Source organism: Paroedura picta, chromosome 11, assembly GCF_049243985.1.
Source record: "Paroedura picta isolate Pp20150507F chromosome 11, Ppicta_v3.0, whole genome shotgun sequence".
Lineage (NCBI taxonomy): Eukaryota > Metazoa > Chordata > Lepidosauria > Squamata > Gekkonidae > Paroedura > Paroedura picta.
Genome location: NC_135379.1, coordinates 49,665,001 through 49,685,329, shown reverse-complemented (window position 1 = coordinate 49,685,329; position 20,329 = coordinate 49,665,001). Strand labels below are relative to the sequence as shown.

Here is a 20,329-nt window from a genome sequence, read left to right as displayed (position 1 = left end):
ATCTGTACTAACCTTCCACTTGTTGAAGTGTGACACGTTCCTCATATTCCCAGCAGAAGAGCAACATAAATAGAATGAAGCTTCCTGAACCTCCTTAGGCTGAAGGTTGGGCGCTTCCGAAGCGCCCAACCGTACTTAAGAAGTGTGTTAAAGTTGATTAAGGAGGGTGGAAAGATACAATTCTGCACACTGGTCTGGAATTGTGGAGTCTATTTCCAAGGTGTACAGCCAATGTAGTTCTCCGGCAGGAGGCAGGGTTGACAAAAGTAGAGACCAGGGCATGGATAACAATAATTAACTATTGGCTAAAAATTCATCTTCAACCTGTAGGCCTTATTCCTTCTTTCTTGTCAGTTAACCCACAACCCACTTGGTGTACAGAAATAATTAACAAACTTCTTAAAATTGGCTTAGCCCCTGATCATCTATTAGAAACGGGGCACAGACAAGCAAAACATCTGGTCTATCAACGACTTATGGATATTGAGCTACAAAATGAGATGGCCCTACTCCCAAGCCCATGTAGGTTACTAAAGTCCTGGGAGGGATTTTCTACTGCACCATATCTAACATATATCACCCTTACTAAATTTCGATGGGCTTTTTCGAGGGCCTGGTTCAATGCATATCCATCAGCACTGCTAAGTGGAAGACTGCAGCGTGTGCCCATAGAGGACCGATTATGCCCTTGCAATTCAGGTGTAATTGAATCGATTGCCCAATTATAATATACTGTGACTTTTATAAGGTTGCCAGAAGCCGTTTAATCTTGCCCTTGCTATCAAGGTTTCCTGGACTTACAGATGATCATCTAATTAACATCTTGCTTGCAGATAAAGATAATTCTGTTTCTTACATGGTGGCAAAGTTTTGCTATACTGCCAGCAGAGTGCGGAAATCTTTGGCTATTGTTGATGCTGAATGACCTGACTGTTAAAATGCTGTATTCATGCTTTGTGCCTTTGTCAACTCCCTGATGCCGAATGTCCTGTTAAAACGCTGTAATAATGTATGTATGTAGATACTTTGATGCTGGTCAATTACCGTAATAAATAATGATGATGATGGAGTCTTTTTGCCCTGAAGATTTCTATATCTACTTAAATCACCTGGCCTGATTTTAGTAGTCACTGTAGTTCATAACTGTATAAAACATCACATACAAAGCGACTCACAATTCTCATTGCAACACTGAAATGCTTTATTGTACTTTCAAACGCCATTGACACGTGGACGTGAAAATTCTCCAAATGGGCCATTTTCAGTGGAGTAGGACACCAAATTCAATGTAGTAAGAATCCAATTCTGCAAAATGATGTTTTTATACCTGTGACATCATTGTAGAAGTTATGTTGGCAAACCAGATTATACTACTTGAATTTTCCCCACTATTATACCGTGAACATCAAAAACAAGTCTTGAATGGAAGAAACAAAGAGCGATTGTACTGCAATGCCAGAATTAAAAAAAATAAAATAAAGGAAGTATATATTTCAGAGTTAAGGCCTTTTTAATATATTCCTTTCTATTACCTTTTTTTTTTGCCGAAAGACCAAGTAGCCTGTAACCTGGGAATCCATGACTCTAAATCAGGGGTAGTCAAACTGCGGCCCTCCAGATGTCCACGGACTACAATTCCCAGGAGCCCCCTGCCAGCATTCGCTGGCAGGGGGCTCCTGGGAATTGTAGTCCGTGGACATCTGGAGGGCCGCAGTTTGACTACCCCTGCTCTAAATCATCAGTCCAGAGGGAACCAAGATGGGCGCTTCCTTGTTCGTTCAATGATCCGCTTCCCTTCGTCCTGCTCTCTGGGCTTCTCTCCCGTGTACAGGACAACAGTCTCTACGGTAGGAGCTCGGTGTGGTCCTCCTTCTTGGGCCTTTATTTGGGCCTTTATGATAGATGATTCATGCCTTATCTTTTTGTAGCAATACCCACAAAGAAGATGCTTCAGCTTTGCATGACCGCACTTGGGACAATAATCAATGTTTCTCTAAAAGCGAGAGAGAGATTAAAATGCACAGCTGAAAGAAAAAAGCAACAGTTTCACAGATGCTAAGAACTTTGAAGGTGGGAAACAGGGAACATTAGTACATCCTTCCCATTTGGGGGAGACACACACAGGCTACGTAAAGAAGTTCTATATTTAACTATAAATAAGAAAGAATGTAGCCTTGGTCTAGGCCAGGGGTAGTCAAACTGCGGCCCTCCAGATGTCCATGGACTACAATTCCCAGGAGCCCCTGCCAGCATTAGCTGGTCTAGGCAGGCCGGGCTATCCAGATCTTGGAAGCTAAGTAAGGTCAGCCCTGGCTGGATGGGAGTACTTGGATGGGAGACCACCAAAGAAATCCTGGGTTACTACATGGAAACAGGCTATGACAAATTACCTCTGCCTCTTGCCTTGAAACTCCTATGGGGGTAGCTGTGACTTGATGGCACTTTCCATCACCAAGTAAAAATGGATACTCAATGGAACTCTGCTTAGGGTGGCATTCTTAGTACACAGGTAGGTTGGTGGTGGGCATTTTAGTTGATCATGATTAAGTTTTGAAAAATTCACTTTTTGCCAATTTCTGTTTCTCCTACAAAGCTGTTTAAAGAACTAGCTACAGAATCCTGCTCATTCAGAAGTTATCGTCTTTTCAATTTATGTATTAAGTAAGGTAAAGTAAAGGTATCCCCCTGTGCAAGCACCAGGTCATGTCTGACCCTTGGGGTGACGCCCTCTAGCGTTTTCATGGCAGACTCAATACGGGGTGGTTTGCCAGTGCCTTCTCCAGTCATTACCGTTTACCCCCCAGCAAGCTGGGTACTTATTTTACCAACCTCGGAAGGATGGAAGGCTGAGTCAACCTTGAGCCGGCTCCTGGGATTGAACTCCCAACCTCATGGGCAGACAGCTTCAGACAGCATTTCTGCTGCCTTACCACTCTGCGCCACAAGAGGTTCTTATGTATTAAGTACTGGTTGCTGAAACCGGCTTAAATTATTGTTTTAATGTTTTTGAAAATGGCTTTATCACTATTGATAATGTATACATTTTATTGTTTATTGTAAATTCTACTGTTATTGTTGATATCATTGGCTGTATTTGGTTGTGTGACAGTCTACTAATGTAACAGAATTGATTTTTGCTGTATATTTCCTGTCATATAGGAGTTCATAGTCTGAAGAAGAGTTCTTGCACTCGAAAGCTCACGCCCTGAATAAATCTTTGTTGGTCTTAAAGGTGCTACTGGACTCTGATTTTATTGTGCTACTTCAGACCAACACGGCGACCCATTTGCTTCTAAGGAAATCTTCAATGGTATTTAACATAGCAAGCTAGCAAGCTAACAATCCTCTCAATGCCTTTTACCTGCAATTTCTGAAACGTTAAAAGCTAAAGGTAAAAGGTAAAGGTATCCCCTGTGCAAGCACCGAGTCATGTCTGACCCTTGGGATGACGCCCTCCAGCGTTTTCATGGCAGACTCAATACGGGGTGGTTTGCCAGTGCCTTCCCCAGTCATTACTGTTTACCCCCCAGCAAGCTGGGTACTCATTTTACCGACCTCGGAAGGATGGAAGGCTGAGTCAACCTTGAGCCGGCTGCTGGGATTGAACTCCCAGCCTCATGGGCAGAGCTTTCAGACAGCTGCCTTACCACTCTGCGCCACAAGAGGCTCTATCTGAAACGATACTAAGAAAAAAAATTAGAACCAGTGCAAAACGAAAACCAAACCCCAATGATTTACCTTCACTTTTAAAAGCTTATTAGGATTCCTTCGCCTGCAGCGATTCACCTCAATGGTTCGCCTTTTCTTTGGGACGGCCATCCAAAACACATTGTCTAAGAAGCTTGGCGTCTCGTCGCTTCCATCCTTCTCTTCCATAGGCTCAAGCAAAGAAGCTGGACCCTGTACAGCTAATGCAGGAGCTTAAAAAGACAAATGACAACCACGTTATAAATCGTCTTCCTTTGCTCCTCTCATCGAACTCATTGTTCTTTGGATTATGTTTTATACACAGTGCCGTGATTTGCAGCAGCTCACCATGACCTCCTACCTCAACTGGAAATGCCAGCAACGGAACCTGGGACCAACCTGATTACAAGGCAGATGCTCTACCACTGAGCCAGAACCACTGTCTATGCATGCAGTGCCCTTCTATCCATTTATTCAGAATTCAGTCACACTGGAGAAACATTTACGTCACAACATCGCACACTTCCTGTTTCCAGTCCATCCCCTGGGAGATCACACATCAGGCAGTAATATGATGCATCACACACACACACACACTCACATCTGAGAAGTAAATAAAATGCCCAACAACTGTTCACACTCTCCACTTCGGCATGGAGAGATTCCCATCTCTTACCTCTGAAGATGCCAACTCCAGTCACTGGCGAAACGTCAGAGACTAAAACGACCAGACCACAGAAAACCCACAACAACCAATTTACACCTCTCTTTTCTCCCCAATGGGGGCTCAAGCTGCTGGCAATGTCTTTCTCCCCTTCTCCACCCCAAACCCCATGAAGCAGGTTAGGTTGAGATGAGTGCGTAGCCCAAAAGCATGGTGAGCTTCCCTGACAGAGGATCTGAACACCAATGTCACCCATTCCGGTCCAGCACTCTAACCATTACTCTACGCTGTCTCTCAAGATCCCTGCTGAGCAGAAAGAACCTGTTTCTTCACCCGTGAGATGCACTGAGCAGAGAAGGCCTTTGAGGGTGTCCTTTTTGCCAGCACATCTACAAGGGCATTGGCTTTGAAGTAGATCTCCAACCAGGCCTGCAGATCCTCTATGCCTGAGAGGCAATCACCACCGAGGGACTCAGTCAGTTAACTGAGAGAAACTGGAATGTCTACAGGGCCCTTTAACGTGCGGGACCCTTTAACGTTCCGCAGGGCCTGCAAGACGGAGCTCTTCCGCCAGGTCTATGGTTGAGGCTGGGGCTGCCGGGGTACATCGACTGCTCTCCCCTGGGCTTCTTGAACATCGTTGACCTCCTTCTCCTCCACCCCCCCCTTTTTTTAGGAATGGGGGTAGGAAGGGGATCTTATTATTGTGCTGCCATGTTGTGACATTTTAAAGTCTTTTAATGGGAGTTTTAATGGGTTTTTTAAGACATTGTAACCCGCGGCGAGCCATTTGGGAGTGGCGGGAAATAAATTGAAATAATAATAATAATAATAATAATAATAATAATAATAATAATAATAATAATAATAATAATAATAATAATAATAATAATAATAATACAGCAGGGGCAGTCAAACTGCGGCCCTCCAGATGTCCATGGACTACAATTCCCAGAAGCCCCTGCCAGCAAATGCTGGCAGGGGCTCCTGGGAATTGTAGTCCATGGACATCTGGAGGGCCGCAGTTTGACTACCCCTGGTCTACAGGCTTTTTCAAATGGGGCAAAAGACCAGGTCCTGCATGTGACTGTGGCGAAGCCCAAGAAACTATTTTCCATCACAGGAATGTGAGTGTCCTGCTTTCCAGGAGTTGTGCTGGAACTATTTGTACTCTCCCCAGCTGCCACTGCGTGGATTGAAAATGTCGATATTAGCATTTAGGGCAGCCTTTCTCAACTCTGTTTAACATTGAGACACCCCTGAAACATTCCCCAGGCTTCGAAAAACCCCAGAAGTGGCGGATCACGCAGAATATGGTTGAAAAGCATAGCTGTGGATATGCCCACCCAAGGCCTCTCCCCTTCCCATCCCCTCTGGGCCCATCATTGGCCATTTAGGGAGGGGAGGTCGCCATGACCATATCCCCCGATTAATGTTTAACGCAGGGGTGGGCAAACTGTGGCCCTCCAGATGTCCATGGACTACAAATTCCATGAGCTCATGGGAATTGTAGTCCATGGACATCTGGAGGGCCACGGTTTGCCTACCCCTGGTTTAACGAATTTGAAAACTATATAAAAATTAATTCAATCCCACCCATTCGGAAAACCCTTCCAGGGCTGTCAGGAAACACTAGGGCTTCACGGAACCCTGATTCAGGGGGGCTGCCCAGTCTAGTCTGTCTGCCTGACCCAGGGGTAGTCAAACTGCGGCCCTCCAGATGTCCATGGACTACAATGCCCATGAGCCCCTGCCGGAGTTTGATGGCAGGGGCTCATGAGCATTGTAGTCCATGGACATCTGGAGGGCCGCAGTTTGACTACCCCTGGCCTGACCCTTTTGCCTGGCTGGCTGCATACTTGGCCCTCCTACATGCTCCCCGCGTGCAGCTCTGACACATGATAGATAACAGCCACACTTACCCCAGGGAGGGCTCTGGCCGCGGAACAGACCCAGCCAGCCCCGAAGGAAGCCGCGGATCTTGGGCCAAGGCGAGGGCAGCACCAGCACGGCCGCCATCCCGACTCTCCGCTCCCCGTTTCCGCCCGCTTCCGGTTCTACCCCGTGAGCTGCTGGGAAACAGAGTTCTCCTCGAATTCCTGCGAGCTCCCGTCACACGACTACGCGAAGCCGCCGGACTACAATTCCCAGGAGCCTCGCACAGTTACCCACGGGTTTCATCGCACGCGGCTGGATTCTGGTGTGTAGCCATGTAGGAACGAAGTTTGGCCTCAGGGGCACTTTTAGGACCAGCGGAGGTGGACGTTGCAGTAAGCGTCCGTATGCATGCCCGCTGAAAAGGCATTCACCAACCACTGCATTTGATCGAGGGGAAATTGCTGCCAGGAGGGGCTAGTTAAGAGTCAAGGTGCATATTAGAGCAATAGATCTAGGTAAGGCGGGAAGAGCTACAGATTAGCATGCAGCAGGGTTATAGAGTTCACCCACAAATGCCAGAGCAAAGGATCATAGAGTTGGGTGGGACCTCCAAGGTCGTCTAGTCTAACCCCCTGCTCAAGGCAGGACGCTGACAACTACCTGCCCACTCACAGTGACCCTAATTCCATGCCTACGTGATCAAAGAGAGCAAAAGAATTCCATCAACGGACTAAGACGAGAGACTGCTGAGTTATATAAACTTCTAACCACGCTCAGGACAATGGAACCTCCATGGCTTAACAGAGATACCGTACACATGGCGGTGTGTATAAGAAGTAAAACTGGGTTGGTGTTAAAGGTGCCCCTGGACTCAGTCTGTTCCGTTCCAGCATCTGTTCAAAGCATTGGCTTTGAAGTAGACCTCCAACCAGGCCTGCAAATCCTCCATGAGCCCCACCAGCAAATATTGGCAGGGGTTCATGGGAATTGTAGTCCATGGACATCTGGATGGCTGCAGTTAGACTACCCCTGCTGTACACTGTATCTATCTATGCAGTTTGCCCACCCCTATGCCAAGGAACAGCGGTGCAAGTGGGCAGCCGTGTTGGCCTGAAGGCTCCAGTGGCACCTTTGCAGGTCTTTCTCGGCCACTGCTGCAGAGAAACAAAGCCACGCCGAGCCTTGAGGCGCCCACAGACGCGTGTTCGGCTTTGCCGCACGAACCAAGCCCTCCCCGCGACCCCCGAGAGAGCCTCCGAGCGCCACCCGGAGTTCCCGCTGCGCGGCGTTCCCAGTTTTGCCCCACCCCTAGGGGAGGGGATGCCGCCGCCGCGCAGGCGCAGAAGTAGGCGCAGGCGCAGAAGCGGGCGTCGGCTTCGAGTCGTGCGGGGCAAGATGGCGGAGCGCGGCTACAGCTTCTCCCTCACCACCTTCAGGTAAAGGGCCGCTCGGCCGGCGCAGGGGACGGGGGGTTCGGCCGGGGCGGCCTGGTCCGAGGGAGGCTCAGCTTCGCGGGCGGGGCCCCGAGGTGCGAGGGTGGGGCCCGGCAGGCCCTCGTGGCCGGGCGGGGGAAGGTTTTGCGGAGTCACCGCAGGCGGGAGCCCCCCGGGAGGCCTGGGGGAGCGTCGGGGAGGGCGGCGGACAAGTGTCATTAATGGCAAATAAATAAATCACCATCCTGGACGTTCTTAGGCAGGGGTAGTCAAGCTGCGGCCCTCCAGATGTCCATGGACTACAATGCCCATGAGCCCCTGCTGGCAGGGGCTCCTGGGAATTGTAGTCCATGGACATCTGGAGGGCCGCAGCTTGACTACCCCTGTTCTTAGGCCTCCTGCAGCTGAACTCCAAAGGACTGGGTCTCAAAGACGCTTGAACTGCGGTTTGGGGAGAATACCACGTCCTGGCGAGGCGTTTTGTTTTAGTGTCCCGAGGTTCCAGATTGGTTGGCTGTTTTGAAATTTGTTCAGAACTTATCTGACTGACATGTTAATTTCCCCGAATATTTAATTTTTAACATTATTTTAGGTATTGCAGTTGTATGCCACACTTCACTAAGGCTGAGGGCGGTTCACATAGAACTTAACAGGAGCAATTTAATCACATCATGGAGACCGAAATTGTTTGAATTTTCATTTATTGGCTGAGAAACATGGGGGTGATGTTTATGTGAGACATATCCCTGCTGATTGCCTTTTTCCTCTTGCAGCTTGTGGTGGTTTGTATTAACTGCACAGTCATAGAATCATAGAGTTGGAAGGGATCTACAGGGCCATCTAGTCCAATCCCCTGCACTATGCAGGAACGGTCCTTTGGATTGTAATATTAGCTGCATTTTAGCAATAGCGTTTGTGATGTGATCTGCAAAGAAGTATTTGTTTTAAATACACTTGCCATGAAAGTCAGTGACCAACTACTATGCAGAGAAGCTAGACTATAATCCAGCAGTACCTTAGAGACAGACAAGCTTTTTGGGAGATGAGTGTTTGAGAGTCAGAGTATCCTTTGAAAGTTTTGTGATGTAATGAAAATTTAGTATTTTACCCAGATGCTATGGTTGGTATCTTGGCAGGTTTACTTCCTATTAGATATGCCTTAAAACACAGGGATAGAGGCTCTGTAGAGCAGGAGTAGTCAACCTGTGGTTCTCCAGATGTTCATGGACTACAATTCCATGGAGGACCACAGGTTGACTACCCCTGCTGTCGAGTTTACTTTGTAATGTATTTAGCTTTGCTGTTTGGCAGATGTTGGTAGGATTGTGTCCTCAGTGGTTAAAGCGTTCCTTCTGACGTCTTGAATGTGATTACCAAAAGTGAAAGTAAAACTATTTTGATGCTTTAACTTTGCATTTAGCTGATTCCTTCTAAATAAATCTCAGTGAACTTTACTCCCAAGAAAGGGTGCACAAAATTGTAACAATAGACAATTATTTGTTGTCAGCTTTGACACAACTCTTCTTGTTGTGTATGCATTTGTGTATTATTTAAGGTGCCCCAAATCCTCTCTTTGGAACGTAGCCAGCTGAGTTCCTTGCTGTGCCCTGTTCCTGTTTGAGTGTGTTTCCATGCCAAGCTGTGTCATAAATGAAGTGACCGTGTCTTTTCTTTCAGCCCTTCTGGAAAGCTTGTTCAAATTGAATATGCTTTGGCAGCTGTTGCAGCAGGAGCCCCATCAGTCGGAATTAAAGGTATAACACATGCATCTGTGGTCAGTATTCTGTTGGCCAGGGGTAGTCAACCTGTGGTCCTCCAGATGTTCATGGACTACAATTCCCATGAGCCCCTGCCAGTGTTTGCTGGCAGGGGCTCATGGGAATTGTAGTCCATGAACATCTGGAGGACCACAGGTTGACTACCCCTGCTGTTGGCCATGTAGCCGTTGGTAAAGAAGTCCACAGAAAAAGCCACATTTACCTATGTTAGTTACTTGGAACCTAAAAAGAAAAAGAATGATCACCTTTTGTGGAGCTTTCATGTCTTATTGGTGGAGGCAGTTCTTACTTTCTCCACAGGAGAGCGGTTGTTTAAAGCCAGCATGTTGTGTTGCCAGAAAATGATTTGGAAGTGCTGTTTCTTAAACCCAAAATTTGACATGATGTGGCCCAATCTGGGCTATGATGGATATCTTACAAAGTAGGGAGATATCTTACAAAGTAGGCACCATTGAATAAGCATGTAGGTTTGTCACTGTGTTGGCTCACTTGATCCTGAAACTATGTCTAAGCAGAAGAGCAGTTACGTAAAACAAAGTCTAATGGTGCATATGAAATTCAGGGTGTAAATAGGACACTTTGGAAAAGAGCAGAGACAAAATATATTTCTGCAAAAATAAATGACCCTTCTGGTTATTTTTTCCATTATACATTATAGGATGCAAAGATTGCTTAAATTTTCCACACAAGGTTCCCCTTGTGTCCCTTATTTGTATTCCTTCAAAAAAGTTGTTAGTGCATAGAAGTTAGGCCCTTTAATGCATGGTACTCTGTGAAATGGAAAAAGGAAATAATGTATGTTTAAGGCTGCAAATCACATACAGTGTGTCTAAGAAGTTAGACGTCTCTAAACCTGGTGTGTGTCGGGGCCACACTTTATTCATTCTCTGAGTAAGCACTCTTGGTGGTAGTGAAACACAGTCGTTGCACCTGTTCTAGAGACTGAAGTAGGCCCTAACAAATGTAAGATGGCACATGGGATCAAGATGGAAGGCTACTAAAGAACAATGGTAAAGTTAAATGAATTCTTGTTATCTGCTGGGGGAAAGATGTTCTGATATTGAACCACATATGCTTGAGAGAAGAGTGCAAAGTGAAACCCTTTTGGGAGCTGCACCAAAACTTCTTTCTTCTTACAGCTGCTAATGGTGTGGTGCTGGCAACAGAGAAAAAACAAAAATCCATTCTTTATGACGAACGAAGCGTCCACAAAGTAGAGCCCATAACCAAACATATCGGCTTGGTATATAGTGGCATGGGCCCCGATTACAGGTATTTAAAATAACTACGGTGCAAGATTAATGGTTACTGTTGCCATTTATTTGATATTGGCAGTAAGGAATTGTTTTTTCTCCCTTCTTACGGCCACAAATACAGTGCAAGCAGAGGAAGCCTCAGAGCTGAGTCTATTCTGCTTGTGCTGGTACTGGTGGAGGGGGTTGCTGTGTGAAGGGAAGGGCCGGAGAAGATCTGCTTCCATAAGTGCTCTTCATTCATAGAACATAGGCCCAACCCTTTCCTTGTTTAAATTGCATAGCTGACATTTCTCAGTTGTACCTGTCTCCCTCTGGGATGGCCTCCTGGAAAAGGTTAGGCAGACCTTGTCTGTGTTGGCATCAAAAAGGGACTGTAAAAGAGTCTTTTCTGGTAGACCTTCTGCTAATGGGAGAGAGATTGATGGACTGATTGTGCCCTGGTTGTGAGGTAGATTTCTCTTTTTGCCAGTCACTTAAGGAGTCACTGTGGGTAGGGTTGCCAAATCCAAAGTGGAAAATACCTGGAGATTTTGGGAGTAGAGCCTGAGGAAGGTGGGGCTTGGGAACAGAGGGACTTCTATCTTCCAAAGCAGCCATTTCCTCCAGGTGACCTGGTCTCTGTAGCCTGGAGATCAGATATAATAGTGGGAGATTTCCAATCACCATTTGGAGGTTGGCAGCTCAAACTGTAAATGATATTGGTTTTAATATTTTATTATTAACCTTTGCGTGTATGTTTGTAAACTGCCCTGGGACCCTCTGTAAGGGAAAAGGCATGAATGTTAGAAATAAAACAGTTATTCTGGAATCCTTCCACTTCTTTAAAAATTATTATTAAGTGTAATGGGTGCTCCGCCTTTTCATGTACTGTTCTTTTTGTCTTGTCTGCCAAGGGTACTTGTCCACAGAGCACGCAAACTGGCCCAGCAGTACTATCTGGTATATAATGAACCCATTCCAACAGCTCAGCTTGTTCAGAGGATTGCTTCCGTGATGCAAGAATACACACAGTCTGGGTATATTAATTTCACCTCTTCATCCCAATTTGTTTCAAAGCATCCCTTTACTTTATATGTTCTCCTCACGTTCTCTTTGTCTTAGAGCAGTGCTGGGCAACCTTTTGGACAAGTATGGCACCAAGTTAAGTCCAGAGCACACCATCTAGAACCATTTTTTGTTGCTGCTTTCCATTCTTTGTATCCTGAGACAGTTTATTGCCTTGAAAATCCAGCAAATGTCAGCTTAATGTCGGGGCTATGTTCAGGCACCCAAATGTGCTTGTTATTTGCTCTTCTTGTGTTCGTTTTTAAAGCTTTCTTCATATAATGTACCGTACAGCATAGTGGCTGGACCTTTTGTATGGGGTGGTTGATAAACTTGTGCTGCCCGTGACATTTATAGGACATGAGCCTCCAGCTGGTTGCCCACCTTTGCATAAATGGTAATGAAAAGCAGGCAGTAGTTTTTGAGTTGTTTCTTTTGTTATCCATAATGACTGCCTTTCCAGTGCTGTTACTGTTGGGTGTGCTTTTTTTTCTAACCTGTCGTTTCTCAGTTTTTTTTGCCAAGTCCTTGAATGACAAAATTTTTGCCAGCTTCCTTTGTTCTGGCCATGCTTTTGTATCGTTTTACTTGCTGAAATTAAGTGTTACATGCAAACTACGCAACAGCAAAAGTATTACATGTATACTATGCAGCAGCCTCACTTGTTTAATTGGTGTGTCAGGCTGCTGCTAGAGGTATGTGAGCAGAGCTGGCAAGCGACTGGCCAGTGTGGCCACCTTGAGGAAAGATCTGGAAAGACATTGCACTGGCTGCTATGTCACTATTGCAAGTTACAAAGAGAAAGAACATTATATCAGAAGTACGTCATCAGTAGATGAGTTGGCAGTATTTTAATAACCATCTTAAGGGTTTCTCAGAATAACTCCTCATGTCACTAACCCTTTTTAAAATGGTTTGCTCGACAGGGGCGTACGGCCTTTTGGAGTATCATTGCTAATATGTGGCTGGAACGAGGGAAGGCCATATTTATTCCAGTCTGATCCTTCAGTAAGTATTGAAAGCAAGTTACCTTGTTAGCAACGAACAAAAAAACCCCTATCTGCTGAATTCTTAGAGAGACTTATTCATGCTTGGGCTTGTTTGTGCTTGCCTACTCTTTATCCGTAACCATTGTTTTTTTCAAAAGGAGCAATTCTCCAAAATGAAATTGCTGAACTAGAATTGTTTGGACAACAGAAGCCATATATTCTTGTTTAAGAGCACAAACCAGTGTGGAAGCTTCCAGTTTCTGGTGGTATCCTGCACCAAGCTAGATGCTTGAGAAAGGGAGGGCATACACAGTTTTCTCTTTTCCCACTGCCTTAACATCCAGCTTAAAGTTCTGTAGAAGCTCAAACGCTGTTGTGTATTTTCTTAGTTGAACTTCATAAAAGGTTGGGATTTGCTTTGGCTGAGCCTTGCATACTTGTGGCTTCTGTTTAGTTTACAATTTTTTCAGTAAGTTTTGAATTTTTTTAAGGAGTTGATTGAGCCCAAGTATTTTTCAGTCACAAAAGGTGTTAATTAGCTTAGCAAAACTAAGAAAATTCCATGATTGCCAATTGCTGCCGTTGTGAATGTTTGCCCTGTTAATCTTTTGTACATTTAAGCATTATGTAGAATTAGTAGTATTTTACGTTAGCATTACACAACAATTGGTCCCTTCCGCTACTATTTTCTTTCCCTCTGTGTTTCTGTTGACAGAATATACATTTCTTCCATTTAATAAAGTGTTTTACTCCATATAAAGTTATGTCACCATAAATATGTTATGAAACATTATGTTGTGACTGTTATATATAATGTTCTATGTATCCCACGAGGTTCCTTGTAAACCGCCCTGGGCCATATGGAAGGGTAGTATAAAATCTAATCTAATAAATAAAAATAAAATAAATAACACATTAAAACTATAGGGTTCCCAAAGACATTTATTTTTTGTGTAGCAGGCTAAAATACACACAGATCTGGAATTTAAATAACTAGGTAATGGCATATATGCATTAGAGTTTTCCAGATGCAATTCAGATTGTCAGCTACTCACTTAGCTGTTCTGTTCTTTAAAGGTTTAAAAAGCAGGTGAGAGGTTAGATAGGGCAGTTGTTAAAGGGGAAACTTGTATGGACCACAGTTGAGTGGTAGAGCAACTGCTTGGCATACAGAAAGTTCAGTCCTCAACATCTCCATTTAAAAGGATCATGTAGTAGGCATTGGAAAAGACCTCTGCCTGAGACCCAGAGAACCACTGCCAGTCAAAGAAGGTTATCCCTGATGAGTCAAAAGATCTGCCTCCGTATGAGGCAGGGTTACTTGGTTGTGTAAGTCAGGGGTAGTCAACCTGTGGTCCTCCAGATGTTCATGGACTACAATTCCCATGAGCCCCTGCCAACAAATGCTGGCAGGGGCTCATGGGAATTATAGTCCATTGACATCTGGAGGACCACAGGTTAACTACCCCTGGTGTTAGTGATCATAGTTGTCATCCCCCCTCCCCCCAAGGATCTGGTGTTAATAATTAATATTTCTAAATCTTCTCACACTTAGTTTAATGTATTTTTCATTTCTGCAGGGAGCTTATTTTGCATGGAAAGCAACTGCAATGGGGAAGAACTACGTGAACGGGAAGACTTTCCTTGAAAAAAGGTAGCGTTTTCAGTAGTTGATATCTTTTCTTGACACTAATCTGTAGTATGTGAAAATTGCCCCATATTTAGCAAAGCTGTCATCGTTAATAACTTTTGTTGAGGAGCCTTTCCTAGTTCTAGAGTGTGTTTAGAAATGACTAGCAAAGAAGTTAGAGAACAACCAAAATAGATAGAAACCTGATGTAAATTGAGAGGTGAGGAGACCCGGTTCTTCTGACAGATTGGCCTTTGGTTAGTGGAGTCTTGCTATAGGGTCCCAGCCACAGGGTGGGTTGGTATTTGGTGTAGTGCAGAATCATAGCTGTCATGATGCCATAGAAACATACAAAATAAATACAATGAGAAGTCTTTATTGAACCAACTAGTCACTGAGCATTCAAGTTGCATGGGATTTTTCTTGTAGTGTCTGCGTTCAAAATTAAAACAAACTTTCACATATAGACTGGTAACAGTTCGATTATCTTGTGTTAAGCAGTTAAGAAGCTGCTCTTGTTGAAAAATAAGGTAGCACAAAAGAGTGAAACTTTTAGCAAAGGAAATACAAAAGAGATGAGATGGAACACATCTTTCCATCTCTGATGTCAGGACTTCAGAAATTGGATAATATATAATAGCCCTCTGTAGCTGTTATATTGGTGTCCCATCCCCTTGGAATTGGAGCCCCATTGGTTGCTCATTTCCTCAGGGGGACATACATGATTGCTGTGTTATGCGAATAGGGCAACACATGGATTTCCAGTGTGGGTATAGCTTCCATTCATGCAAACCTAAGCCCCAGCTCCTGAAATGCACGATTGGCAAGCTGTCACTGGGTATATGAACAGAAATCTAGTGGACAGGGGACTGTTTTGACTTTTCCATCTTAGTAAACAGCTTTGATGGGGCTTCTTAGTGGCTGGAGAGCTGGTTGGTCTTTGCTCTTATAACAAAGCTTTTCTTTCACACTCATGTCTGATACAGAGCCCTTTTGGAATCAGGAACATGTACAATGATCAGGTTCATAGAAGTTCTGTGTTTTTTAATAAACTGGCATGACTTCAGTGGCAGCTGCATGCTTGTCCCTTGAATTATTGGCTGATATCCAAAGAAATATTGTGTACATACATTGGTTTTTAGATGTCTGACTGCTTCTAGAAGGTGTCATGCAGGCTAGGGAGCAGTTTGTGAAACATAATCCTTGGGACTGTGGAACTGATTATGGTGGTTGGATTTTGACTTCTGCAGTTAGCAGGGTGTTTTGAAGGACTCTTTAAAAGTGAATTGTGTTCATTTCATAGGTATAATGAAGATTTGGAACTGGAAGATGCCATTCATACAGCTATCTTGACATTAAAGGTTAGAGACTTTCTAAATCAGTTTGTTGACCTATTTTGAGAAAATCACGCTTGTTGAAAGAAACTCTCTCGCTCTCTTCTAGGAAAGTTTTGAAGGGCAGATGACAGAAGATAACATTGAAGTTGGCATCTGTAACGAGGCAGGATTTAGAAGACTCACTCCAACTGAGGTTAAGGATTACCTGGCTGCAATTGCCTAGTGAGGGGCCGAGGAACATGGATTCATGCAACAGTCTTTTCTATTTTAGCCATTTAAATACTTGGCTTCTGCACTCTTATTTCTACTTGGGTTACCTGAGATTTTTTTTTAAAGAAATGTGGATCAAATGCTACTGCCCTAACGTTGGGATCATTGTACAAAAGTATAGTGGGAGTTTATGCAGTCTTGAAAAAATAAAATAACAAATTTAAACAAATAAGTTTAAATCCTAATGCGCCAATATCTTCTCTCAAGCACTGTGCAGCTGCTGCTGGCAGTGCCCCCCAGCGGGTGGTGGGAAATCAGGGGCGCCGGCAGGAAAGCAAGTGGAGCAGGGGCTCAGGTGGCAGCAGCGACGTCCCTTGGTAAATGACTACCCCCATTCCCTGGGCCTCAGTAAAATTGTCAAGCATTGACCGGTCCCCGGTGATAAAAAGGTTGGGGACCTCTGTGTATAACTCACTAGGGCAGTCTTTTTCAACTTTTGTACCATTGACAAACCCTTGAAGCATTCTTCAGGCTTTAGGAAACCCCAGAAGTGGCATGATGGTTTGGGACTTGGAACCCAAAGTGTCTCTAGCCGCTACACCCTGCCATCATAAGCAGCCCACCCTGATTCCTGTTCTCAAGGGTGGCATGTGAAAATGAATGTAAGGCTTTAAGCATAACTTCTTAATGTGCAACTTGTAAACACTGCTCGGTAGAATACTAAATAGCTGATTGTTTGCATGTGCACTCAAGAACATGGTTTCCGGTGCATGTGACATTGCAGCTCATACATGTTTGTTTGGCATGCAGTTCCCTTGAGTGAAAGGAGACTTCAACTATATGCTTGTTGGTCTGCAGCTGAGCAGAGTGAGCAGTGACTGAGCCCAACTGACTTCTATGGGTCAAGTGCATAACTAACGTCATGGAATAGCTGTGATGGTTGTCCAGAAAAACCTTGGGGTTTGTGAGAAAAAGGCATGAACATCACTTCCTAAGCTACCTGCCAGGCTTGTTTTGAGAATAAAACTCGATACACTTTGGAGGAAAGGTTGGCTACCAATGAGGCCTCCTCCATGCACAGCCATTGTGTGCTGTTGACTGGTCTCACTGGGGGCTGACTCACCTGTTTGGATGAGCCTGGGCCTGTAACTTCCCTCTTGCTCAAAGTCAACTCAGACATTACTTGCTGTACTACACAGATTCAGCTGAATGTCCTTGAAAAGGTGGTTAACCTGAATTTACGTCCTGTTGTAGCAAAAGCTGCCCTTAACGCAAAACCACCCATGAATGTGTAAATGGCAGGGGTAAGGGAGAAACGGATAACCTTAGCAGGATTATTCTCCCGGGATTGAGCTCCCAGGTGAGCTGCGGGCCCTGCAGCACTTACCAGCTTTCTGCAGGGCCTGCAAGATGGAGCTCTTCTGCCAGGTTTTTGGTTGAGGCCGGGGTCACCGAATGAGTGCCAGCATTCCCCCCCCCCCCCCCCCGGACCTAGTAAGTTAGATCTCCTCCCCACCCTCCCTGCCGCTCTGATAGCAGGGGATAGGAATAACGAGAGCTTCCGCCATGTTGGGATTGGTTTTAAAGTCTTTTAATGGGTATTTTAATGGGGATAGGACTGTCGTGACCCGCCACGGACCTACGGGGAGTGGCGGGAAATAAATCTAATTAATAATAATAATAATAATAATATTATTATTTGCCTTGCGGTCCTGGCAACTGACAAGGCTGCCCTGTGGGGGGAGTTCAGAAGCCTGGGTTAGTTCAGGACACACTGAGATGGATTAAAGAGCAAATGAACTTTGGACCTCCTTGGTGATACTTCTGGCTTCCTAGCACAGTCAGTAGATGACGTACAATTGATACCTGCACCGGCTGCTAGGAATCTGGGGTGATCTTTGATGCCTCCCTTTCTATGGAGGCTCAGGTCACAAGAGTAGCCCAAACGGTGTTTTTCCATCTGCACTAAGCACGGCTACTAGTGCCCTCCCTGTCCTCAGAATGCTTGGCCACAGTGATCCAGGCAACGGCCACTTCCAGACTAGGCTTTGTTAACTCGCTCTATGCAGGCCTACCCTTGGCTTTGACCCAGAAATTGCCACTGGTACAAAATGCGTCTGCAAAGGCTCCTACTAGGACAACTTGGAGGGCCATATCCAGCCAGCACTTCTGCAGCTGCATTGGTTACCGGATTGCTTCTGGATCAAGCTCAAGGTCTTGGTTTTGACCGTTTAAGGCTATAAGCGGCCTGGGTCTTATCTGAGGAACTGTTTATCTGCCTATGCCCACTGCAGGGCACTTCGCTCTGCGGGTAGGAATTTGCTGGTGGGCCTGGGACATCCGCCTGGCCACGGCCTGGTGGAATGAGCTGGAAGAACTAAGGGCCCTGATGGAACTATCCAGGTTCCGCACGGTCTGCAAGACGGAGCTCTTCCACCAGGCGCATGGTTGGGGAGGGGAACGACCAGGACTAAGGTCAGTGGATCCCACCTCATACTGCCCTACATCAAACTGGTGGATTTATATTGATGTTACACCCGTGAGCCTCTTGTGGCGCAGAGTGGTAAGGCAGCCGTCTGAAAGCTTTGCCCATGAGGCTGGGAGTTCAATCCCAGCAGCCGGCTCAAGGTTGACTCAGCCTTCCATCCTTCCGAAGTCGGTAAAATGAGTACCCAGCTTGCTACTGGGGGGTAAACGGTAATGACTGGGGAAGGCACTGGCAAACCACCCTGTATTGAGTCTGCCATGAAAACGCTAGAGGGCGTCACCCCAAGGGTCAGACATGACCTGGTGCTTGCACAGGGGATACCTTTACCTTAACCTTTACACCCGTGAGGCCATGCCATCGGCCAGGCTGGAACAACTGTGTTGGGTTTTGGGGCCATTAAAGTTGCACCTCCATCGGGATATTGCACAAATCATCGATTTTTGGAACTGATATTGTATTTTAGGGATTTTAATGTTTTAATGGGTTTAATGGATTTGTGATTGTGCTCTACATTGTAAGCCGCCACAAGGCAACGTTGTCGTGAGTGGCGGGGTATAAATTTAAACATAAATAAATGGTTCCCTATCTGAGATAAGAGATAGGCATTTGCTGGCAGGGGCTCAGGGGAATTGTAATCCATTAACATCTGGAGGACCACGGGTTGACTACCCATGCTTTACATCACTAAGAAACCTCTTCAGGCTTCAAGAAACCCCAGAAGTGTCATGATTGTGCAGAATAGGGGTTGGGAAGCATAGCCATGTACATGTCCACCCAGTGCCCCTTCCCTTCCCACTCTCCCAGCCCATCAACTATGGGGGGGATTGACATAACCCTATATAGCCATATCACCTGATTAATGTTTAACAATTTTTTAAAATATATAAATAAATTCCAACTCATTTGAGGGCCATCAAGAAGAAACCCCCGGGTTTCCCAAAACCCTGGCTGAGAAAACCTGCTTTAAACAACTGTAGCTCAGACAAGTGAATGCCATCTGTTTTTTAAAATGCCCACTTTCTCCTACCAATTGCCTTATTCCGCTCAGCCCATTCTGAAGGTGCTATTGCCCCGCACATGGAGGTGTGAATTGGCACCGGAAGTATGCGCTGAGGGTTTTTTTTTTAAAACCATACCTCTTCGTCCCGTTGCTATCTAAAGGAGGAAATGGGCGACGCTGCCTGCCGTGTGCGCGGGGCCACAGTAAGTGCTGGGGCGTGGAGGGGGGGGCAGGCACCCCAAGAGGAAGAGGAGGAGGAGACGGATGAAACCTCCGGCTGCATTGCGGTCAATGCCTGCAGCTGGCCTGGAGCCAGCAGCGCCCAGTGGCCACGCTTCCCGGGGCAGAGGCTGGGCATTGCGTCAGCCGTGCTGCCCTCCAAGCAGCCTCAGTGTGCTGATGTGCCACTCATTGACGTCCTCCTGTCTCTTCCTCTCCGGGGTCGGAGGAAGGGTCCCGCCTTGGTCTTCCAGGGGCCTCTGGGCAGCGGGTCTTGCTCTTTTGCAGCCCGGGTGGCCGGCCGGGGAAGCGGAGGGCGGTCAGCCTGGAAGCCCCACCGAGGTCCGTGAGTCTGACTTCGGATCAAATAGCCCAGGGGCAGTCAAACTGCGGCCCTCCAGATGTCCATGGACTACAATTCCCATGAGCCCCTGCCAGCAAATGCTGGCAGGGGCTCATGGGAATTGTAGTCCATGGACATCTGGAGGGCCGCAGTTTGACTACCCCTGAAATAGCCTTACAGGGAACTCGCGCTCAGAAGGGGAGAGTTCTGCTGCCCTCACCTGACATGGCGGACCGGGCTTCACCCTGCCAACCGGAAGAATAGACACCGCCCGCCTTTTACCGTAAGGCCCTTATTATAAGCGCCTCGAGAAACAGCCCTCTGCGTTTAGAACGTCGCTTTCTCAAAGGGAAAGGCAGCTGCGTGGCGCCTT

At 46.0% G+C, this 20,329-nt stretch overlaps 3 protein-coding genes across 6 annotated transcripts in view; 2 read left to right on the top strand and 1 right to left on the bottom strand.

Moving 5' to 3' along the window:
• Positions 1–1,177: 1,177 nt before the first annotated feature.
• Positions 1,178–6,530, bottom strand: MRPL32 (mitochondrial ribosomal protein L32). Its single transcript, XM_077302910.1, has 3 exons — positions 6,274–6,530; positions 3,739–3,920; positions 1,178–1,993 (listed from the first exon to the last, which is right to left on the bottom strand). Exons 1-3 carry the CDS (start codon positions 6,368–6,370, stop codon positions 1,739–1,741), a joined length of 534 nt encoding a protein of 177 aa, XP_077159025.1. The 5' UTR covers positions 6,371–6,530; the 3' UTR covers positions 1,178–1,738.
• Positions 6,531–7,518: 988 nt separating this feature from the next.
• On the top strand, positions 7,519–16,138 carry PSMA2 (proteasome 20S subunit alpha 2). The gene is made up of 8 exons (XM_077302909.1): positions 7,519–7,665; positions 9,340–9,416; positions 10,580–10,712; positions 11,590–11,712; positions 12,667–12,748; positions 14,310–14,383; positions 15,663–15,720; positions 15,803–16,138. The coding sequence occupies exons 1-8, from the start codon at positions 7,550–7,552 to the stop codon at positions 15,917–15,919; spliced, it is 780 nt and encodes a 259-aa protein (XP_077159024.1). The 5' UTR covers positions 7,519–7,549; the 3' UTR covers positions 15,920–16,138.
• A 3,373-nt stretch (positions 16,139–19,511) lies between these two features.
• C11H7orf25 (chromosome 11 C7orf25 homolog) overlaps positions 19,512–20,329 on the top strand; it is a 6,664-nt gene continuing 5,846 nt past the window's right edge. Inside the window, exon 1 of one of the 4 annotated variants that reach the window (XM_077303553.1) lies at positions 19,512–19,597. The gene's annotated coding sequence lies outside the window, so the exon portion shown is untranslated. Of the gene's footprint in view, positions 19,598–19,688; positions 19,960–20,095; positions 20,240–20,329 lie in introns of those variants that run through there. The other 3 variants (XM_077303556.1, XM_077303554.1, XM_077303555.1) reach the window with 3 other exon arrangements.